We start from the raw sequence: 10,877 nt of genomic DNA, 5'->3' as shown, positions 1-10,877 counted from the left end.
TAGGTTCTGAAATTGAAAAACAACAACGGGGTCCTACTTTTTTTGGTCGGGAATCTGGTGGAGAAGGAACCACTATCATCATCATTTGTCGGCGCAGCTTAACAAGAGAGTCGGGTTAGAGGTTAAATTGAGAGACGACTAAAAATCTAGAGGAGTGAACAGAAAGATGGAGAAGTGTGTAAACCTTATTAAGGAGATTCAGGAGTTTGAAGTCTAGGAAAAGAGAAGTGTATGGATCTGGAATGCAAGAGCAAATTATAAGGTTTAACGCATGGACGAAATGCTATGTCTGAAAGGGAGAAGGCGGCATTGAAAAGCATAAGGAAATCGAAAGTGATACAAGAGAGACTGAGAACAGGATATTTGAAAGATGGAAGAGAAAAGCAGAAGATGAGATGGAGAGTTGGATGAAGAAGTTGGCGGAGTTTGGGACACGGATCTTAAGTGTGGAATAAAAGAAATTATCTTTAAGAGGGTCGCAAATGAAGTTTCTTGTAGGAAAATGGATGGCAGGGTCAGATATTGCTGATATCCTTGACTTCGAGGAAATTTTGAACATGTACATGTCAAGGTATCATGCTTGGTATACTTAAAATTTTTGTTTGTATAATTGTTTTTCCACTGCGTCCATCGTTTCTTTTTGTGCTTTTTCAAATGTAGACAGTGTATGGATGTTTTACAGTTTCTAATCACGTGTTGGATTCTTAGTAATGTCTAGTGGCGGATCCAGAACTTTATATTGATAGAGACACTGTATAAAAAAATCACTATTTTATTTTCCTTTTATTTAATAATTTCATTATTAAATTAATACATCTGGTAACTGTCCATGACGATTTTTCATATAATGGAACCGTCATATGATAGCCTAGTTATCAATAGCATCAAAAATGTCTTTTCCAATATAACAAAGCAAATTATCATTCATCCACTCATCTGCCATTCGATTGCATAGCCGAGTCTTCACAATTTTCATACCAGAAAATACTCTTTCTACGGTAGCAGTAGCAACTGGTAAAAGCAACGCTGGAGTCAAAAGCAAATAAACCAATGGGTACACTTGATCTTTTTTTTTTTTCTCAACCATTCTTTTAGCAAGATCACCAATACTTTTCAACCCCAAAAACTCATTACTTGGTCACATGTCCATTATATAGGTTTCAAGTTGATCTTCAAGAATCCCAACTTCAACTTCAACAGCAGAAAAGTCATTCGGATATAATTGAGCAAGGCGGACAACCTTTTGCTTATCAAAAGCAGAAAACGAGTCGATAGGGTTCAAAGATGCCTTAACATGCAAAGGCTCCCCTTAGGGTTTAGGATACTTTTTGGATGTCGATAACATGAAGCTCACCTGTTCTTAAAAGATTAAGAAGAACAGACAGGCAATCAGGGTCTCGAAAAATGAAAATCTCTTCCCTAATATCTCGTGGTAGAAGGTTCCATTGATCATCAGAAATAGCTCCAAACATGGAATTTCGCACGCGTTTCCAATGTTGTTGCGATCGTTTCAAAGATTTTGCCACCAACATTGAACCTCACCTTGTCTAAAAAGTTTTGTTTTAAGAAAATCTCAAGATTGCGCAAGTAAATATGTTTCCTAAAACGTTTTGCCTGCTCATGCCCTTGGTATATCTGCACGGTTGCAGTCTGTACTCCGCAACTTGCATGGGATGGTGATAATGACGAATTAAATCAAAATACAGCTCATTTCATGGCCACTAAAAGTAAAACCCGTCATTTTCTCAGCTACATTAATAACTGACCAAATCTGACATTCATTTCCATACTACAATCTTTTACTAAATAGACACGATCAGCTGAACATCAAGCCTCAGAAACCCTTCCACTTCTTTTTCATATTTCACATATTGTCTCCAAAGATTCATTCATATCACTTCATCATTCTTGCAGGTATTCATTATATCTTTTTCAAGCTAACATTTCGAATGAGTAATATATTGTGTGAAGTTTGTTTTTATCTGATTGCTAAATTTATTTGTTTAATTTTGTTGTTCTACAACAGGATGGTGAACTTACCAAAGGAAATCACATCAGACATCCTTGTTCGGCTTCCAATCAAGTCGGTTTCACGATTCAGGTGCGTGGACAAAGCATGGTGCAAATTACTAAGATGTCCTAATTTTCTTAAAATGCATCAGAAACATGCTATAGAAATGAATGGGGAAGTTGGTCTCATGCTTCATCATTACAATGAAATTTGTATTTTAAGTTATGATCCATCATCATCTATTTGCATGGTGAAAGATCAAGGTAAATTTTACCAGGATGGAATTGATTTTTTTGGATGTTGTCATGGCCTGGTACTGCTAAGGCTTGTTGATAGGGATCGCTCGCACATCATTACCCTTTGGAATCCAGCTACTGACGAATATAGGAATTTACCGCATCCGACATATGAATTTGAGGACCGAAATGATTACATCGAGTATGGATTTGGTTATGATAACCGGCTTGAGGATTATAAAGTGGTAAGTATTGCGTCTGCTGATGAAGATCACATTGAGGTTCAGGTCTATACATTGAAATCCAATTCATGGAGGCGGGTTGAGAATTCGAACTTGTTGTATTGTGTTGATCAACTTATTAATAGAGGCACACCGGATATGTCTCGACTGCCTGTTGATGGAGCTATTTACTGGATAGCAGAAACTGAAACTAAGACTTCGCCATCCAAAGACTATGAAGTAATTATTTATTTTAATATTGAGACAGAGCAGTTTGATGAAATGCCGTTCCCTGACTTGTTCGATGAAAGTTATGACACGAATTTGTGTGTTTTAGGAGGATCTCTTTGCTTACTTGGCTTCAATACTGACATTGGTTCTGCAGCTGTGTGGGAGTGGAAGCTCAATGGAGTGAAAAAATCATGGACCAAGCTTTTTACCATAGACTTGCAAAAACATTTTGGTGGGTTGCTTACAGATTTGATGCCGTTACTGTCTTTGAAGAATGGTGAGATTTTGTTCGGATTTGATATCGAGACTGGTTCTCAAATAGCTGTATATGACCCAAAGCACGACACCATTAGAATTCTTATCGACGTGGATGAGGGTTTGAAAGGCTTCTACCCTCACCATGCTTCTATCTATGTGGAGTGCGAAGTATCACTTGACAAAGGCACTTATCTAAGGGACATAATGATGGAAAACCCAGATGAAGAACGTGCCCACAACTCTAACTACCACTTTCAGGAAGGAAATGGTGAAGAAAATGAAGAAGAAGAAGTAGAGGGTACCGGGAATGCAAAGAAGAAAATCAAGCAAATTTGAGTCTTACGAGCTTGTTTTTTATTTTATTTTTTTGATCGGTAAAAAGGTGATTTTACCGAACTTATTTCTTCGCAGCATGCTTTTCTTCCGTTAATAATCAGTAAGCAGAAGTCTTATCATGTTACCAAACTTGGGTATTTTTCGTAGTCCTTTATTGTTTTCCTTTCGGCACATTCTTTAACAAGGTAATGTAATTTGGATTCGTTTCTTGCCATGGATTACTTCCTGTGAATTGTTGCACTTGTCTGCTTGACGGAAATTCTAAGCTAACTAGGCACTACAAGTTAACGTCGAATGTTCATTAGCATGCCTAAATCTCACTCGCATTGTGCTGCACAATGAAACACTGAACTGACGCCCCGCATAGGCAGACCAGATGTATCCTTGAGCAAGACCATTTTCAACCCCAAATTTATTTTGCCAACATGCCTCGATCCAAAAACGTGTTCTTTGGATGAATATGTTGCATAAACAAAATAATAATTTACTAACTTTTCTCGAATAGTTTCTCATACATTGAACATCAAAAAATACAAATCTCAATTAAGAACATACCATCATTGCGGATGATTAAGAGCATAACAAACTGCTTTGAGAATATTTGCATGATTAAAGAATTCACTATTTTCCTTTGTTAAGAGAGATGGAGTCGGCCTATATGTATCGAAGGATTTTTCACAAGCCGTTGCATACCTTTGAGTTCTACCTGCTAATTCAGTCATTGCATCGAGATTATACGCCTTATAATAACTATAGAAATCATTAAAATCACCGAGGCAAGACCAATAAAGTTTATGACACTGCTGAAGGTGATACTCCTCGGCGACATCAGTTGATTTTGAAATCAAATCAGTTGTAAGATCATATATAGCTGTGGCATTTCTTTTTGCACCATCACTTATAGCATCTGCAACCACAGTCCACAGTAATATTTGCATGCGATATATCGGGAATTCTTCCTAGAACACTCTTGCAGAAATTAGAGTTTTGGGTCAGAGTACAAAATTTGTCAACATGGACGGGCAGACCATTGACGATTCCTCCTGATGATGCTATGCTCCTTCGATTAAGAAAACAAGAAAAAAACTCCAAAACATTATTAGACTTGAGCACTGAGGAGAAAAATTCATGGACAACGTGTTTTTGAATCGGAAAATGGGTCATTTGTCCAAATATTTTTAAAACACGGTTTAAATAGACGAGTACAAAATAGTTTGGGTGAAATGGACACAAAAAAAATAGCAAGGATGAAGTTGGATTCATCCTGACTTAAACTTAAAAAATAGCAAGGATGAAACTGGATGCATCTTGATGTAAATTAAAAATAAGAAAAAATATTTGAAAATGGGTAGGATGAATCTGTTTACATCCTCGCTATTTTTATATTTTTGTCCATTTAAACAGTATCAAAACCTAACTGTCTTTTACATCCAGGAATTGTTGATTTTGGTCTTTTTAACCAATTTTGTGTTTTTGAATGATCTTTTTGTTGGCGCAATGCGGAAATGTGATGGGTTTATGGAAATGAATTTAGGAAGAGAGGTTGGTTAATTGAAAGGTGAGGCTTATATTAATATGAAAATGAAAATATTACAAGAGGCTTGTGTAGCAACTTTGGCTTACACTAGTTGTTTACAAAGAGGCACTTTGGCTCTTACTCTAAACTCTAGCTCTCACTCTTACTACTTACTCACTCACTTGAGTTGTGGATGACCACAAAGGCCAACATTTGCTTCTATTTATACTATTTCATGACCAACTACTAAGAATACTCTAGACTTGGAAATCTCTAGAGCTAATTGACCTAGATCATTCTAGAGAAAGAATTCTCTAGATACACATGATGGAAAATGTCTTAGAAGACTCTGGAATGGGCTTGCACTCTTTTTATCTTAGAAGAGTCTAGATATCTCTAGACTGGGCCTATGCATTGAGATAAGCCCATGGGAGTTATAGTTAGCTATCTAGATAATTCTAGATTTACCCATCACAATTATCAAATGTTTTTAACACCCCCTCTTAATTGTGATGTTGAGCTTATCTCTAAAATGATTGAATTTATCCACCGTGACTGCTTTTGTGAAAATGTCTGCATTTTGTTCTTGCGTCGGACAGAATTGGACCTCGATTTCCTTGTTCTCTACTAACTCTCTGATGAAGTGATGTCGTAGCTCTATATGCTTCGTCCGTCCGTGGAACACTGGATTTTTTGTCATTGCAATTGTAGACATATTGTCACAGTAGATAGTTGTTGGTTCTTTTTGCTTTTGTTGTAGGTCGGTCATTATTCTTCTTAACCATACCGCTTCACATGTTGCACTTGTTGATGCTATGTACTCTGCTTCGGCTGACGATAATGCCACCGTGCTTTGCTTTTTAGAACTCCAAGAGATAACTTTTGTTCCCATACAGAAAACATAGCCTGATGTGCTCTTTCGGTCTTCAATAGAACCTGCCCAATCGCTATCTGTGAAGCCAATTAAATCATTATCTTTTTCTCTTGTATACTTGATGCCAAAATCCTTCGTTCCCTTTATATACCGAAGAATTCTCTTTGCGGCTGCATAGTGTAACTTGCTTGGCTCGCTCATAAACCGAGAAACAATACTGGTTGCATTGACGATGTCTGGTCTTGTATTTGTTAAGTAGATCAGTGAGCCGACTAGACTTCTGAATAAGGTTGGATCAACTTTTGTCGCTCCATCATTTCTTACCAATTTCTCATTGGTACCCATTGGAGTTGCAATTGGTTTGCAATCCATCATGTTGAACCTTTTCAGTAAGTCTTCCGCATATTTTTCTTGAGAAATGAATATTTCTTCTGGAGATTGTTTTACTTGAATCCCAAGAAAATATCGCATAAGTCCTAAGTCTGTCATCTCATATTCTTTCATCATCTCCTTCTTAAATTTTTCTGCCATGTCTTGTTTTGTGCTGGCGTAAATTAAATCATCAACGTAGAGACAGACGATTAGGAAATCCGTACCTTGTTTTCTTATGTAGAGGGATGGCTCACTTGGACTTTTCTCAAATCCATTATCTCGGAAATACTTGTCGATTTTGCTGTTCCATGCACGCGGTGCTTGCTTAAGACCGTATAGTGCTTTGCGGAGACGATATACCATTTTTTCTTTTCCTTTTCGGATATATCCTTGAGGTTGTTCAACGTACACCTCTTCTTCTAGTTCTCCGTTTAGGAACGCCGACTTTACGTCTAATTGGTAGACTTTCATTTTGAGTTGAGCTGCCAAAGCTAACACCATCCGAATTGTTTCCATGCGAGCGACTGGGGCGAATGTCTCGTTGTAGTCAATTCCTGGTTGCTGGGAATATCCTTTTGCAACTAGCCTTACTTTGTGCTTTTGAATTGACCCATCTTCATTATATTTTGTCTTGTAGACCCATTTCAGACCAATTATTTCTTTATCAACTGGCTGATTGATGAGCTCCCATGTCTTATTTTTCTCAATTACTCGCATTTCTTCGTCCATGGCGTTTCTCCATTTTTCTTCTTTCGCCGCATCCTCATATTTTTGAGGTTCTAGTGCTATAAAAGCACAATTAGATATATCATATATATCTCTTAGGGAACGCACCTTTCTTGGTGGGGCACTTGCACTTGATTCTGATGAACTTGGACTTTGTCGTGTTGGACTAGGAGATCTCGGGCTTGCTGGTGGAGTGTTTTCTTCTTGGTGTGATAGATCTGGATCTTCTTCGATGAGTAGTGGAGACTCGTGGTTATCGGGTTCATCATTCCAATCCCAAGCTTTGAATTCATCAAAGATTACATCTCTTGATATTACCAGTTCCTTTGTATCTGGCTTTAGAAGTCTATAGGCTTTAGACTCCTCGCTATATCCGATGAATATTAGCTTTTCTCCTTTTTCATCAAACTTTTCTCTGTGTTGAGATGGAATATGTGAATATGCAACGCAACCAAAAATTCTGAAAGAAGTTACCTCGGGCTTTTTCTTATGCCACGCCTCGTATGGAGTTTTGTTGTGAACCGCTTTTGTTGGAGAGCGATTAAGGATGTAGACTGCTGTGTTGACTGCTTCCGCCCAGTAGGTGTTGGGTAGCTTCCTTGCTTTTAGCATACTGCGAGCCATTTCCACGATCGTACGATTTTTCCTTTCCGCGACACCGTTTTGTTGTGGAGTGTATCGGACAGTGAGCTCCTTTTTAATTCCATTTTCTTTGCATTAGTTGATAAATTCTTTTGAAGTAAATTCTCCACCACGGTCTGTAAGGAAGACTTTCAATTGATGGCCACTTTGCTTCTCTGTCAACGCCTTGAATTGTAGGAATTTAGTGAATGCCTCGGACTTTTGCTCGAGAATGTACACCCACATCATCCTGGTATAATCGTCCACGAATAAGAGAAAATATCTTCTGTTGTTGAGTGAAGTTGTTCTTGTCGGACCGCAGATATCAGCGTGCACCAATTCGAGGGGCCTTCTTGCTCTCCACGATGTCTTCGTAAATGGAAGTCTATGAAACTTCCCTAGAATACAACCTTCACATACTTTATCTCCACCGTCGATATTGGGAAGACCAATTACCATGCCTTTTGATTTCAGAACCTTTAAGGATCTGTAGTTGAGATGTCCGTATCTCAAATGCCATAGCTTTCCTTCGTCAATATGGTTGGTACTCATTGCACAATTGTCAATTGATGGCATAGATAAGGGAAAGACAAAATTTCCTGACATTTTTACTTTTGCCACCAATTGCTTATTAATTTTATCATAAATTGTGCATTCTCCGTCTTCGAAATGTAGTGAGTACCCTTTTCTTATAAGTTGTCCAACACTTAATAAATTTTGAGCTAGGCCAGGAACATAAAGAACATCAGATATGCATCGAGTTTTACCTGACCTTGTACGTACGGATATGACTCCTCTTCCTTCAACATTCTGGAACTTTCCATCTCCAAGTTTGACTGGCGGAATCTCTTGTTCCTCCAATTTTACGAAATATTCTTTGTTTCCTGTCATATGGCTGCTGCATCCGCTGTCGACGTACCATATACCTTGCGATTCTTGTTGCGAGGTGAGGCAGGAATAGAATACTTGATTCTGAGAATTGTTTTTCTCGGAATAGTTTGCTTCATTAAGCCAACAATCTTTCTCCATGTGATTTAATTTATCACACTTGGTGCACTTATACTTGCAATCTTCAGTTACATGTCCAAACTTTTTGCAAACATTGCATCGGAAATTTGAGGAGTTATTTTTTCCGTACCTTTGGTTGTTGTTTCTATAACCTCCTTTTCCTCTTCCACGTCCGCGGTAGAAATTTTTGGGCCCCTGATTTGATGTCGACCCTTTCTCGTGAGGTGATGTTGATGATGATCCCCCTCTGGAGCTTTCTTTTCTGGCTTCCGTATTTTTCTTTTCACTGAAATTTATTTTTGTTTGAAACGCCTGCTCCAACGGTTGCTCCGCGAACCTATTTATCCTTTTCTCGTGCGCCTCGAGTGAACCCATTAATTCGTGTACCGAGAGAGTCGATAAATTTTTGGACTCTTCAATGGCAGCGACGATGTGATCGAATTTGAACGGTAAGCTCCTTAAAATCTTTTCTACAACTCTTTTATTTTCTATGGTATCTCCATAACTACTAATTTGATTTACTATACCAGTAACTCTTGAAAAGAAATTCTGGATAGTTTCATTTTCTTTCATAAGTAGATTATCAAAATCTCGCCATAAATTTTGTAGTTTAATGGAGATTACCTTTTCTGATCCTTGGAATGCTACTTTGAGAATATTCCAGGCCTCCTTCGAAGTTTTCGCCACCGAAATTCGAGGAAAAATAGTTTTGCTTACCCCTTGTTGTAGAAATAGTAGTGCTTTAGCATCCTTCTTCTTGTTCTCCTTGTACTCCTTTTTCTCTGCATCCGTCCATGACGATAGAGCTTCTGCCGACTCGGGTACCTTATAACCATCTTCTACAAAATCCCATAAATCTTGTGAAATGAATAATGTTTTCATTTGTAAACTCCAATAATCATAACTCTCACCATCAAAAATTGGAATTAGACTTTGGGCATAATTGAAACCTTGAATACTTTGGTTAATTGCCATGGGTAGAGTTTTAGGATTACTGGGTTAGATATGCTCTGATACCAAATTTGTTGGCGCAATGCGGAAATGTGATGGGTTTATGGAAATGAATTTAGGAAGAGAGGTTGGTTAATTGAAATGTGAGGCTTATATTAATATGAAAATGAAAATATTACAAGAGGCTTGTGTAGCAACTTTGGCTTACACTAGTTGTTTACAAAGAGGCACTTTGGCTCTTACTCTAAACTCTAGCTCTCACTCTTACTACTTACTCACTCACTTGAGTTGTGGATGACCACAAAGGCCAACATTTGCTTCTATTTATACTATTTCATGACCAACTACTAAGAATACTCTAGACTTGGAAATCTCTAGAGCTAATTGACCTAGATCATTCTAGAGAAAGAATTCTCTAGATACACATGATGGAAAATGTCTTAGAAGACTCTGGAATGGGCTTGCACTCTTTTTATCTTAGAAGAGTCTAGATATCTCTAGACTGGGCCTATGCATTGAGATAAGCCCATGGGAGTTATAGTTAGCTATCTAGATAATTCTAGATTTACCCATCACAATTATCAAATGTTTTTAACACTTTTTCGGATCCCGGATGTCTTAGAATTAGAGGTAATAATAATTAACGTAATTTTCAAATTATAATACTTATTAAAAAATATTATTAATACGATTTTATTTTGAACCAAGAATCTTTTACAATTAAATACTTAATCTCTTAGCAAGTGGGACTTGGCTGAATATGTTTATGAGTCTTGCTATTACGTGATCCACCGCACAAAAACATAATAAACATGCATTTTTCAACCGCCAGTTTCTCATATGTACATTTTTACTATAACTCTTAAATTTTCATCTGTAGATCAAATACAAGATGGATATTATTGATATTAGACAAATAACAAAATTGAATCAATAACAAAATAAAACGATCGAGAACAAACAAATCTACATATCAAAACAATAGTGGAGAAGATGTTTAACGTGGTTCGGTCAACTCGATCTATATCCACATGTAACCCCGTAGAATGAATAGTAATATTGATCATCAATACAATTAGAGATGATTAATAATTACATTGAGATTCTCTGTTTATAAAGTGTGAATATTTATTTAGGATATTATATCAGTCCCCAAAATATATGTCTTAAATAACTAAAATATGAATACTAGGAAACTAGTTAGATATTTGATTTGTCTAGAGAACTACAAAATTTACACAAGATCTTTTTATTCTTGGAAACTTAACTGATCTTCGTCGATCTTCTGATAAATTGAGTCTTGATCACTTCATCTTGACTTCGACTTCAGTTTAAATTTGATATGGTATTCACTTCATGTGCCAAGTATAGAAAGGTGACTTGACTTGATCTTCACTTCACGTGCCTGACTATAAAGTTACTTTGATTTAGTCCACTACGGGAAAAACACCGAACGACTACACCAGAAAACAATTGTCGTATAATGTGTTGCACGGGGGGGGGGGGGGGGGGGGGG

General features: G+C 37.3%; 1 protein-coding gene across 1 annotated transcript; it reads left to right on the top strand.

Moving 5' to 3' along the window:
- The first annotated feature begins 2,177 nt into the window (after window positions 1-2,177).
- On the top strand, window positions 2,178-3,293 carry LOC113294026 (F-box/kelch-repeat protein At3g06240-like). Its single transcript, XM_026542454.1, has one exon. It carries the CDS (start codon window positions 2,178-2,180, stop codon window positions 3,291-3,293), a length of 1,116 nt encoding a protein of 371 aa, XP_026398239.1.
- The last annotated feature ends 7,584 nt before the right edge of the window (window positions 3,294-10,877 follow it).

The sequence above is a fragment of the Papaver somniferum genome, chromosome 7 (assembly GCF_003573695.1).
Source record: "Papaver somniferum cultivar HN1 chromosome 7, ASM357369v1, whole genome shotgun sequence".
NCBI lineage: Eukaryota > Viridiplantae > Streptophyta > Magnoliopsida > Ranunculales > Papaveraceae > Papaver > Papaver somniferum.
The sequence above is the reverse complement of the archived record's forward strand: the minus strand, read 5'-3'. Positions and strand labels throughout refer to the sequence as shown.

Coding starts and splice junctions, on each gene's coding strand:
- LOC113294026 (XM_026542454.1), top strand. CDS start 2,178: ATGAATGGGGAAGTTGGTCTCATGCTTCATCATTACAATGAAATTTGT.